The 13,380-nt window shown below is 38.0% G+C and overlaps 1 protein-coding gene across 3 annotated transcripts in view; it reads left to right on the plus strand.

The window, feature by feature from the left end:
* Window positions 1–12,050, plus strand: part of ttc39a (tetratricopeptide repeat domain 39A) — a 34,637-nt gene extending 22,587 nt beyond the window's left edge. For all 3 annotated transcript variants that reach the window (XM_017468845.3, XM_047155621.2, XM_047155622.2), the window contains 14 exons: window positions 111–178; window positions 574–638; window positions 756–855; window positions 973–1,038; window positions 1,150–1,258; window positions 1,429–1,496; window positions 3,412–3,471; window positions 3,584–3,745; window positions 3,939–4,030; window positions 4,236–4,356; window positions 4,849–4,960; window positions 5,241–5,355; window positions 6,137–6,253; window positions 9,718–12,050. In XM_017468845.3, the coding sequence (XP_017324334.1) occupies window positions 111–178; window positions 574–638; window positions 756–855; window positions 973–1,038; window positions 1,150–1,258; window positions 1,429–1,496; window positions 3,412–3,471; window positions 3,584–3,745; window positions 3,939–4,030; window positions 4,236–4,356; window positions 4,849–4,960; window positions 5,241–5,355; window positions 6,137–6,253; window positions 9,718–9,835 (1,373 nt within the window). In that variant the 3' untranslated portion in view covers window positions 9,836–12,050. The remainder of the gene's footprint in view (window positions 1–110; window positions 179–573; window positions 639–755; window positions 856–972; window positions 1,039–1,149; window positions 1,259–1,428; window positions 1,497–3,411; window positions 3,472–3,583; window positions 3,746–3,938; window positions 4,031–4,235; window positions 4,357–4,848; window positions 4,961–5,240; window positions 5,356–6,136; window positions 6,254–9,717) is intronic.
* Window positions 12,051–13,380: the final 1,330 nt, after the last annotated feature.

Genomic DNA, 13,380 nt, shown 5'->3' on the forward strand with positions numbered 1-13,380 from the left:
CATATCTTTTCTGTTGCTACAAGGTGGTACTTTTTTTTAAGCTGTTTGACAGTGTTTGTGTTAATACACGCCTGCTGTACTGTAAGTCTGACTGTGGATTTTGTTCTCAGAGGAGCTGCATGCTGAAGTGTGTTATGCTGAGTGTCTCCTCCAGAGGGCAGCACTGACCTTCTTACAGGTTAGTCTCAGTTCTCGAAATGGTACTTAATGGAAAAATCCATGCCTGAATCAGCTGCATATTAATATGTATAATCTATATGGGTTCTTCAGTTGTACTATATGATCAGATCTGAGTTGACCTTCCAGTTTAAAACCGCTGATCTTGGCACCAGTAGGAATTCCTCTCAACCTAAAGAGAGCGATGTAGCAGTGCTTTAATCCTTTAGTCTGTCCATCTGAATCACTAGGCACATCACAAGTATTTCAATACAAACATATTTCCACTGTGTATTTCAGGGTGGAGTTTTCCTATATTTTGATGAATGTACATTTTGCAGTTTAAGTTTTAAGTTAATATATATATATAATCAGGATAAGCAAGCTTCATTAACTATTTTTAATCTGTGTACACAGGACGAAAATATGATCAGCTTTATTAAAGGAGGAATCAAAGTGAGGAACAGCTATCAAATATACAAGTAGGCAGTGATACTCTTGCTTCTCTTGTTAATGAGTACAATACGATGGTTATTGTATACACTTGAACACCAAGGATCTTTTTTCACTGTGAGTCTGTGTGTCTTCTGTGCGTTCAGGGAACTTCATACAGTCCTGAAATCCTCTGATTATGTTCATGGTCAAAATCATGGCCACTTTGAGGGAGGAGTGAAACTTGGAGTGGGAGCGTTTAATCTGGTGAGTGTACTTGTTTGAAAGCAAGTAACAAGTTGAATAAAGAAAGGAGTAGATATGCCATTGAGTTGTATTTATTTATTTGTTTGTTTGTTTGTTTATTTATTTATTTATGGGCAGATGCTTTCCTTGTTGCCCACGAGGACCCTGAGGATGCTGGAGTTTGTGGGTTTCTCGGGTAATAAGGTGAACACACCATTCTGTGGGGACTTATCCTGTATCTGGGTCAGAGATATGTGTATTGGGTGTGTATGCCGTGTTCACTGTGTTAATGGTGGATGTGTGTGTGGGTTATAGGAGTTTGGACTGCAGCAGCTCCAGGAGGGCTCTGCTGAGCACACGTTTAGGTCTTTCCTGTGTAACATGCTGCTGCTTTGCTATCACACTTTCATGAGCTTCATACTGGGTGAGATAAACTCAGAAATCTCAGTGTTTTAGAAGCACACAGAACAAAGAATTCCAAAACAACAAGATAGCACTTGGATGCTTTAAGTGTGCTGTAATCCATATTCATATCCATATCTAAGTTTTATGAACAGAAATTGTTTTTTTCTTCTTTCTCTGCATATAATTCAGGGACCGGAGAAGGAGACGTCGACGATGCAGAGAAACTGCTGCAGCCGTACCTTAAACAATACCCTAAGGTATGGTAAATCAATGCAAAGATGTTGTATATTAAAACATGAAGATCAAAATATGCAACATGCAAATTCATACTTCATGCTGAGACAAATTATGTATAAATATTTATTCCAAAAGGTCAGTGCGCCCTTCCTCTTCTTCCCCTTCTCAAAAAAGGTTCTTTGTATGCTTAAGGGTCCAACCTTTTAAATGGGATTTATATGGGACCTTTTCTGAAAAGGAAACTGTTCACCCAGCAGCACAAAAATGAAAGAACCATCTCTCCTACTAGTCATCATCCACAGGTCAGAATATGGCCGTATTATATGGACGGTATTGGAGTCAGTTGTTCACAATCAAAGATAGAAATATTAGATTCTAAGCAAAAATCTCTTTGGGAGAATGATGATCACATGGTTCAAGACCTTTTAAAATTTCGTGAAATTTGTGTTCGATTCTTTCCCCCAATCTAACACACCTGATGTGTTGTAGGCTTCGTAGGTTTAATGATCCGTGTTATATATAGTGTTAAAGTAAAAAAAAATGTGGAGAAATCCAGAACATGTGGTTCCCCAGAATGCATATGAGAGCATTATATTGAAGCTTTTATGCTGAGTCATCTGAGGGAAAAACACACCTCTAATCATTACTCAGACTCCTAAGTGAACACTAGGACAACAATAAGAAAATGTTTTCTGAATACTATTTCTATGACCTGCTGGTTTGGTCTGTTTCTACGTTATGTTTTAATTTTTTTTTTTTTATAAATGTTCGGCTGTAGGAATGTCAACACAAAGGTTTCCATGACGTTTTTGTCCAGTTATGAACATTGTGTGCGGTGTTTTAAAAACATTGCTAAGCAAACCATTATAACAGAATGTTGCTTTTACATTAAAAAAATAATAAATGATACAACAGCACTGTTATTCCGGCTGCAATGCAAATCACAGGTTTATATTAATGCGCTTGCTCTAATTGCTTTTTCAAAAGTGTCATCATTAAAATGGTGACCGTTTCTGTAAGGAGATGCTTATTTAGCATTTTTGGAGGGAGTATTCAGTGTCAGCAGTTTTTGTAACAGTTTTCCAACATAGAAAACTTTTCAACATGGAGCCGTTTTTGTTTAGATTTCAAGCTGCAATTGAAATCTAAAGTCTTATTAATTTAGAGAGAACATTGGCTTAGTGGTTAGCAAGCTTGTCTCACACCTCCAAGTTTGGGGGTATGAATCCTGCTTCTCTCCTGTGTGCGCGGAGTTTGCATGTTCTCCCCGTGCTTCGGGGGTTTCCTTTGGGTACTCCTGTTTCCTCCCTCAGTCCAAAGACATGCACTGTAGGCTGACTGGCATTTCCAAATTGTCCATAGGGTGTAAACGTGTGTGCGATTGTGCCCTGCGATGGGTTGGCACCCTGTCCAGAGTGTCCCCTGCCTTTTGCCCGGAGATTCCTGGGATAGGCTCCAGGCTCCACACGACCATGTTTAGGATAAGCGTTATGGAAAATGGATGGATGGAACGTTAAGAAATAGAAACAAATGGAGGCTGGTGAGAGAATGACCGTTTATAGTAGCTAAAAATGTAGAAGAGAATAGGAACTAACTTGTTTTGCAGACGTTTCCCAACATTAAATATAACTTTACATGGTTCAAATTTCGTACTTAAATAAAACATTGTTAAGTGCTGGTAAATTGCAGCGATACAAGAGGAACAAAACACTTTGGGACATGCATTACAGCTCAAGCTTCTTATATATACGTTATAGATATATCTTATCAAATATATTACTGAACATTCCAGTAACGTTCTCTGCTGGGGTGATATCAAAATTCACACACAGTCTGTAATTTCCAAAACTGGCTTGCCATGTACATAGAGCTGTGCTAATCACATTTAAGTCCTAAATTTCATCAGCCTGTACATTTTCCCTCCTTTGTTCATAGGGATCTATCTTCTTGTTCTTCGCTGGTCGAATAGAAGAAATCAAAGGCAATATAGATGCTGTGAGTTCCTCTAATCCATAAGCTGTTTTTCTCAATTCACTCCATGTACTTTATTCATGTGGGCATACATGGTGCGACTGTGTGTCTGTATGTGCTTGTGTGTGTGTTTCAGGCTATTAAATACTTTGAGGAGTGCTGTGAGGCCCAGCAGCACTGGAAGCAGTTCCATCACATGTGCTACTGGGAGCTGATGTGGTGTTTCACCTATAAGCAACACTGGAAGATGGCCTACTTTTACGCAGACCTGCTCAGCAAAGAGAATGCATGGTCTAAGGTGAAAGCTTGTGAGGAAGCACTTTCACACAGGGCTGATGAGAGATTTTTACTGTGGAATTATGTTTAATGTAAATAAAAATAGAAAGGTGATGGGAGTAGTGATGAAGTCTTGATGAAGCTCTGATCATGTTGAGTTTGGATTGCAGCAGTAATTTTGCTGCATTTTTTGTTACACATGTTTTTTTTTGCAGGCCATGTATGCATATATGAAAGCTGCGTACCTCAGCATGCTGAGTACAGAGGAGCGTCAGCCATTTGGGGCAAGCGATGTTGCATTATTCAGGTAATGGAAAACTACAGAGTGTGTGTGGCTTGGGAGTCAACATGTGGGGAATGGCTTCATGTTTAGTCAACATGAAGTACAAAAGAGGGAGCGTAATCATAACAGCCGCCTACTGTCGTGTTGTTACAAAGAACATCTCATTCTGATGACTGTAAGTTCACACTGGTTTGATCCAGAGTACGTTATTGTCCTTGTGTTTCTGCAGGCAAGTGCCTGGACTAAAGCAGAAAATAGCTGGAAAGTCTCTACCCACTGAGAAGTTTGCCATCCGCAAGGCTCGCCGCTATAATGTAGACAACCCTGTTCCTCTGCCTGCACCTCCACTGGTCAGTATCTCTGCACTGTATGCTGTGGGTTTATGGATTTATCTAGTCCACTATATTAACAGGTGACAAATTAAAGGAAGCGTAAAACATTTAGTAAGATGTTGGTTGCCCACGTGGCACTAGAACAGCTGCATTGCACCCTGGGCATTACTTCTACAAGTCTCTGGAACTGGAAAGATAAACACCATTCTTCCAAAATCGATTCCTTCTGCTGGTGTTTTGATGATGAGCACCATCTAGCACATTAGTCCAACATCACCCATAGGTGTTCACTAGGATTGAGATCTGGTGACCTTTCCCTCTAAAGGGGCAAGTGGACCCAATCCATGCCACAGAGCATGTCTATGTGTCTATGAGACTGTGAGGCAGTCCCTTGCTTATGGAAATGTGTACAGATTAAACATACTTGTACAGCAGAACCAACAGTGTTGTATGCTTCTGGGGTTTTTTTGTTATTATTTTTTTGCTCATAAGCAAGTGTTTTTCCTACAGGAGATGATGTATATCTGGAATGGCTACACAGTGATTGGGAAGCACAAAGACCTGACAGAGGGCATGTTAAAGACACTGAATGAAGCTCAGAAGAAACTTGAACAGAATCCAAGTACATGTCTCAGTTCAGCCAAATGCATGACCACATAACCACTCGACATTTGCTAGCAAAACACAATGTTCTTCCATAGCAAGTCCAGTACAGACTGTAATGTGCATTACATTAGTGACCTTTACATTAACATTGACTATAAGTTGGCTGCTTCTAGACAATAAATGAGAGGTTTGGCCATTCTAATGGCCCAATAATACCACAAGTTATGGCATAGACTATGTATAATGTTTGCAAGGAGAGTGCTGTTGATGATTGTATTCTGTGGGTTCTCCTTCAGGGACAGAGTTCTCCATAGATGACCAGTGTGTGCTGAGTCTGCTGAAAGGTCTGTGTCTCAAGCACCTAGGCCATACAGAAGAAGCTGAGCACTACTTCACTCTCGTCCTCTGCAAGTGAGTCGTTTCTTCCTAAAATATGCCTGTAGATGTACTAGCTACACTAAATTACCTCTAGTGTGTATGTGTGTGTGTGTGTGCATGCATGTGTGTGTAACCCTGCATACACTGCCGTCCTACCTAGTGTGTATCATTTCCATGCACCTAGCGTTGTGATAAGCTCTGGATCCACTGCAGCTGTGAATAAGATAAAGCAGTTAATTCTTAAAATATTCACTCCTTTAATTTAAGCTAGTCGAGTAGTTGTACCCAAATTTACAACCTTGGCATTAATTAAAGAACATCATCCTGTTAGTTTTCCTAGTCCAAGCGAAATCATCAAATCTTATGGTTATCCCAGTCTAAACACACCATGTTGCAGGTTCAATGTTTTATATTGTCAATAATAATAATAATAATAATAATAATAATAATAATAACTGTTGATAGCTATCTGGAAGGTTTGAAACATTGTAAAGAGCTAAATTCACCCTGTTAAATAGAGCTTGTAGGCAAATAGCTTACTTTTGAAATCAAATGCCTTTGAGATGAGATGCCAAAGATAACTTTTTTGGTGATTATGAATGTGGAATTAAATTTTTTATGCTTCAGAAAGAGTGCTTGAGGGAGAAATGTGCTGGAAATCTCCTACTATAACTGGTTTCAAGCAAATGACAATGCGCATGTTTTTAGTTAGGAGAAATCTGAAGATGATCGCTAATGAGGACCTCCTGTGCTGTTACCACCAAACGCTATTGCTCAGAACATTGTGTTCTCTCTGTCTTTTTTTCCCACCCAGTGAGACACAGATCAAGTTTGACCACTACCTTGTACCAAATGCTTTGTTGGAACACAGCTTGCTGTGTCTGGAGCAGGGCAGGAGAGAGGAAGCCATCAAACTGCTGGAGATGGCCAAGTAAGCCATGAATCCTCAGTAGATGCATCAGTATATAACATGCCCGGCACCGTGCTTGTTGATCCGTGTCTTCTTGTGTAGGACTTGTTCATATATAGACAGAGATATGTTATGATATGTGATATTTTTACTTTCATAAACTTCCTAGTACATACTATTCCATATAATCGAGTGCAAAAGTTTATGTACCCTATATTTGTTGGATAAAAAAGGAAAATCTGCCTAGATGTTAATAATAAAAATGTGTATATCCTACACCAAGACAACTGTCTAAAACATAATCAAAAACAGAAAAAAATAGTTTAAAAAGAACAAAAAACAAGAAGTCAGAGTTTTGAAAACACCCTCTCAGTATGATATAAGTTATAACAGTCTTATAACATATGTTAAGAAGAAAGTGTGGTAGGTGGGCTACAGGAGATCTAAAGTTTGCTCAGGAGGCTGTGGCTATAAAGGCGAAGTGTGGGAATATTTTTAGAGAATATTTATATCACATTCAGGAAATCTTTGAACTGATCTCATTTTCATCAGGACCATCTGTGAAACAAACTAAGGGTATTTAAACCTTAGCACTCAAATGTACATGTTTAATTAATGATTAAAATATCCTTGTTTAGTTTAATTGTGCCATTACAATCTATAAGGGTCTGATTAATGTTATATGGCATAGGTAGTAGGGGTTTAATGCAACGCCTGTATCCGAATAGGTTTTCTTCTCCAAACATCCGTATCTGTAATGGGCCATAATCTGAAGTGTTTTTTAAATGAACCATACCATTGTGCCCCCCATAAACACTGGAATACATTGGGGAAAAATACCCCCAGAGGGAGAAATAGAAGCACTGCTAGCACTGACGTTGAATTTTGGCTTTGACAGTAGTTTAATCCTGCTTGCACAGATATAATTTAAACATATATATAATTCCTATAATTATATATTAATAATTAATTGTTTTTAATAATAAAAATAATGATATATACATATATAATTTTTATTATTAAAATAGTTGTATATTATTATTTTATATATTTTTTATTATATATATATAAAATAAATATATATAATAATAATATATAATTATGTTAATAATAAAAAATTATATATATATACACACACACACACACACACACACACACACACACACACACACACACACATATATATATATATATATATATATATATATATATATATATATATATATATATATATATATCTCACAAAAATGAGTACACCCCTCACATTTTTGTAAATATTTGATTATATCTTTTCATGTGACAACACTGAAGAAATGACACTTTGCTACAATGTAAAGTAGTGAGTGTACAGATTGTATAACAGTGTAAATTTGCTGTCCCCTCAAAATAACACACAGCCATTAATGTCTAAACCGCTGGCAACAAAAGTGAGTACACCCCTAAGTGAAAATGTCCAAATTGGGCCCAAAGTATCAATATTTTGTGTGGCCACCATTATTTTCCAGCACTGCCTTAACCCTCTTGGGCGTGGAGTTCACCAGAGCTTCACAGGTTGTCACTGGAGTCCTCTTCCACTCCTCCATGACGACATCACGGAGCTGGTGGATGTTAGAGACCTTGTGCTCCTCCACCTTCCGTTTGAGGATGCCCCACAGATGCTCAATAGGGTTTAGGTCTGGAGACATGCTTGGACAGTCCATCACCTTCACCCTCAGCTTCATTAGCAAGGCAGTGGTCATCTTGGAGGTGTGTTTGGGGTCGTTATCATGCTGGAATACTGCCCTCCGGTCCAGTCTCTGCTTCAGTATGTCACAGTACATGTTGGCATTCATGGTTCCCTTAATGAACTGTAGCTCCCCAGTGCCGGCAGCACTATTGCAGCCCCAGACCATGACACTCCCACTGCCATGCTTGACTGTAGGCAAGACAATCTTGTCTTTGTACTCCTCACCTGGTTGCTGCCACACACACTTGACACCATCTGAACCAAATAAGTTTATCTTGGTCTTGTCAGACCACAGGACATGGTTCCAGTAATCCATGTCCTTAGTCTGCTGGTCTTCAGCAAACTGTTTGCGGGCTTTCTAGTGCATCATCTTTAGAAGAGGCTTCCTTCTGGGACGACAGCCATGCAGACCAATTTGATGCAGTGTGCGGCGTATGGTCTGAGCACTGACAGGCTGACCCCCCACCCCTTCAACCTCTGCAGCAATGCTGGCAGCACTCATACATCTATTTCCCAAAGACAACTTCTGGATATGACGCTGAGCACGTGCACTCAACTTCTTTGGTCGACCATGACGAGGCCTGTTCTGAGTGGAACCTGTCCTGTTAAACCGCTGTATGGTCTGGGCCACCGTACTGCAGCTCAGCGTCAGGGTCTTGACAATCTTCTTATAGCCTAGGCCATCTTTATATAGAGCAACAATTCTTTTTTTCAGATCCTCAGAGTTCTTTGCCCTGAGGTGCCATGTTGAACTTCCAGTGACCAGTATGAGGGAGTGTGAGAGCGTTGACACCAAATTTAACACACCTGCTCCCCATTCACACTTCACACATGAGACCTTGTAACACTAACAAGTCACATGACACCGGGGAGGGAAAATGGCAAATTGGGCCCAATTTGGACATTTTCACTTAGGGGTGTACTCACTTTTGTTTTGCCAGCGGTTTAGATATTAATGGCTGTGTGTTGAGTTATTTTGAGGGGACAGCAAATTTACACTGTTACACAATCTGTACACTCACTACTTTACATTGTAGCAAAGTGTCATTTCTTCAGTGTTGTCACATTAAAAGATAGAATCAAATATTTACAAAAATGTGAGGAGTGTACTCAGTTTTGTGAGATAATGTGTACATATATATGTGTGTGTGTATATATATATATATATATATATATATATATATATATATATATATATATATATATATATACACACATGTATGTATGTATATATATATATATGAATCTTTATTATACCTGCCAGTAACATTTTGTAAGGAATTTATTCGTTCTACAGTATGTCCCAAAAGATATTTTTTTTAATAGCAGCCTAATTTAGACCACCATGAGCCTGACCAGGTAGTTAGTAAGGATTAATGAATGAAATAAATGTGTCATGCAGCGCTGCACGTTCATGGTCTTTGTTTATTATGCAAGGTTCATATCTGACCGTTCGCTCACACACCCATAAGAAAGAAAAAAACTCACGTTTGCGTGACTTTTTTTTTTTTTGCTGTGTCTCGATCCTACCTCAGGTTTTAGTCAGGTGCCCTGTGAAACCTTCTGGAAATCTTTCCAAAAGAAACCCCAGTGAATAGTGCACCTCTTATTCTTATATGTATTCATATACTTTTTAGAATAAATCATCTGTTCATTCTGAATAGTGTTTTCATTACATCCCTATTAGGTAGCCAATGTACATGGCATATATATACCCCGCACATTATCCTGACCTGAGCACTGTTCCTTTTCTCTACAGACAGAACTATAAAAACTACTCCATGGAGTCACGGACTCATTTCCGGATCCAGGCGGCGCTGCACAAAGCGCAAGCCACAGAGGAGAATGGGGAACGCTGCTCGCCCTCAAGCCCTTAACAACCACGGTAACGACAGAGTCCGAGAGGTCACAGGGTCAACATAAGCCATGCTCAGGCCTAAGGAGCTGGGTGGAGGCTGCACAAGTGCAGAAATACAAACAACAGACAAGCAGGACTGAGTATCTGATGAGAGAAACCTCAGTCTCTCTCATTCACACATATTCATTAACAGTTACACACAAAACACATGTCTGTATATCAGAGACAATCATATAATACATGGAACCCCAGATGCATGCAGTGTGAAGATACAGTCCAGCTCTGAATGAGGTAAAACACTGAGCTGATACAGAAACACTTGTGCTCGAGGCTTCGAGTATTTTTTCTCACACACATAACCTAAGGATGTTTCTAACACGTTTGAGCAGCTTTTTTTGTTTTTCATTGGTTTTGCCCTCAGAGGTGCTGACTGTTTACACTGTGGCCAGCATGTGACCTCAAAAAACAGGCCATGCTTTTTGGCCAATCATTATTTATTTTTGAAATAAGCATGTACACCTGTTAATTCATAAATTGATTCAATCAGCCAATCATGTGGCAGCTGTGTAGTGCATAAAGAGATCAAATCATGAAGATACAAGTCAAGAGCTTCAGTCTTAAATAAAATGCTTCTCTGCTGAGTGGTTATTTGAGTTACCATAGACTTCCTGTCAGCTCAAACCAGTCTGGCTGTTCCCCTCTGACCTCTCTCAACAATAAGGCATTTCTGCACATGAAACTGATTCTCACTGGATTTATTTATTTATTTATTTATTTTGCACCATTGTGTGTAAATTCAGTGTGTGAAAATCCCCGGAAATCAACCGATTCTAAAATAAAACCATGCCACGGTTAAAGTCACAGTAATCACATTTTTTCCCATTCTGGTGTTTCATGTGAACATTTCATATGAACTGAAGCTCTTCACCTCTATCTGCATGATTTTATGCATTCCACTGCTGCCACATGATTGGCTGATTTGGATAATTGCATGAATGTGTAGGTGTACAGGGATTCCTAATAATGTGGTTTGTGAGTATACATGGCTAATTTGTTTTCTTTTGTTTTTCTATGTGTGCATTACACACTTGTAATTTGACAGAGAAAATGGCCGTATGGATCGAAATAGACAGAGCTCAAAAACTGTTATATTAATTATATATTACTTATATAAAAACCTCACAAATAAATGTTTCTCAGTAAAATGACTTGATTTGTTAGCACCCAAAATCTCAAATCATTTTTATTTCCAGCCAACCAACAAGAAACACCTAATATTAGAAATTATAACCTGCATTGTTTACAGTGGGAATGTGAAATGATGTAGTGTTTATCAATGCCCCCAGCAACTTTGTAAATGAAATATTTTAACTACTTGATTACACAAGCTACTTGATTTAAATTGTATCAATGCTATGTTACTACTAGAAACTGTAATTAAACTACTAAGCTTTATTATTTTTTAGCAGAACTGATTCATGTCAACCTGGAATTTTCCCATTATCAGATTACTTAAGTACATGTAAATGTGTTGATTATTGTGAAAATCTGATTTTTTTGTGGTTCTCGTATTATGTTGTACATTGATATCATGGTTTGCTTGTTGGACTGGTGTACTTTAGCATTTTCTTTAGCCCATTTTGATTAAAAGGAACATGTGCATAACATTGTTTTTATTGCATAATAGAAAGTATAATAGCAGCCTCATGTCTGTTTTCTCATTTTTGTGTAGGCTGCACCTCCATTACATGTTTCTAACTATGTAAATGCAATATTGGGAGTTTGTGGATTTCTTTAGAGTTATTTCTTTCTAGTGTTAGTTGTCTGGGATACTGGCTTTGTGAAATTGTCCCAGTTTAAGTGGACAGCTGAATGTGTCTTTTAGAAAGGCAGTCTCCGTCGAGGCGCAAACAGATACCAAAAGTCTTTCATATTGGAGGACGGCAGACAGGGCTTTCTGCTCTAATCATAGCAAGGGATGCATTGAAAACCACTATAGCCTTATACTAAAAACAAAGAAAGAGATTAAAAAAAAGACTTGAAATAGGATTTTTGTTAGGTTATCGAATACTACTATACTGTATGTACAAGAACCTTGATCTTGTACGGTCTGTATAAATGTCTTTTAATTAGAAAAATTATAATATTAATATGAAATCTCAGAGAAAGGTCTATTTTAAAGTTTGTGTTTACATTCGTTGTATTAAATTATGCTTTCTCAGCTTTATCTCCAAGAGCAATGTCAGTGTTTTTTTCTGGTTATTCATACACTGTCAAAGCCAGGCCAAACAAAAGTCTTACTGTTGTAGTAGATCTACAATGTTTCTGTTAATATTTAGACTATTTAAATTCATTTGACTCTCAGTTGTTGTATTTAGTATCAGTGTGGAGATTAAGATGAAATACTACATTTTTTTTTAATAAGAAGGTCTTTAATGGATTTACAGTAAAACTTCTGAAATTCATATTTCGTCAAAGGAGGTAGAAAATGAAATTTGATTAAAAGGTGATCACATTTACAATGTCTCAGTTTTCATGAGTTCTCTTTTTCCTCTGGGTACACTGATTTTGTGTACAGATAATGGGTTCATAGACAATGGGCTGTTGAGTCAACAAATTATGTTGTGTATGGCTCATGTGTAGGTCAACATTCCTATGAAAAAATAATTATTTTTTATAATTTAAGATTAAATGATGCAATTCTCTTCCATCAATTTTTTTCTTGAGTCAACAGAGGATGCGATTTATTAGTAGCCTCTATTTATCAGTAGTGGGCACTGCACTACTGATAAATAGAGGCTAGTAATTAATCGGCTAGTAATAAATTGCACTTAGCTCTTATCTGCACTTGCATCCATCCTAACCTCCTTTATGTGACAATTTCCTTATATTTACATCTAGATGTGTTAAACAACTTAGAACATGGCACCTTTTGTTTGAACCCACCCATTTTTTCCAGTGATCAAAAATATTGGAACATGTTAACTGTGTCCTGTTAAATTGATTGCTTAAAAAATTAATAGCTCTGAATGTTTACTCTTTGTTTGAGCCCTGGGTTTTCACTTGTAAAGACTGCATTTGTTGTTAAAAATGATAAACCAACATGAAGACTAGAGAGCTGTCTATGGGAGAAAAGCAAGCCATTTTGAAGCTGAGAAAAGAGGGAAAATCTATCAGAGCCATTGCACAAGCATTGGGCATTGCCAATACAATAATTTGGAATGTCCTGAAAATGAACACTGGTATACTAACAACCAGACATGGAACAGATTGGCCAAGTAAAACAACAGTTGATGACAACATTCTGAGTGTTGTGAAGAAAAACCTAAAAACAGCAGTCAGTGACATCACAAAATAACCTCCACTTGGCAGAGGTGAAGGTATCACAATTCACTAGTTGAAGAAGACTTTGAGAGCAGAAATATAGAGGCGATACCATAAGATGCAAACAATGCATCAGCAGTAAGAATCGGAAAGCCAGATTAGAATTTTCAAAGAAATAAGTAGATGGACCACAAAAGTTCTAGAACCAAGATTAACCTCTACCAAAGTGACGGAAACGCC

Source organism: Ictalurus punctatus, chromosome 5, assembly GCF_001660625.3.
Source record: "Ictalurus punctatus breed USDA103 chromosome 5, Coco_2.0, whole genome shotgun sequence".
Lineage (NCBI taxonomy): Eukaryota > Metazoa > Chordata > Actinopteri > Siluriformes > Ictaluridae > Ictalurus > Ictalurus punctatus.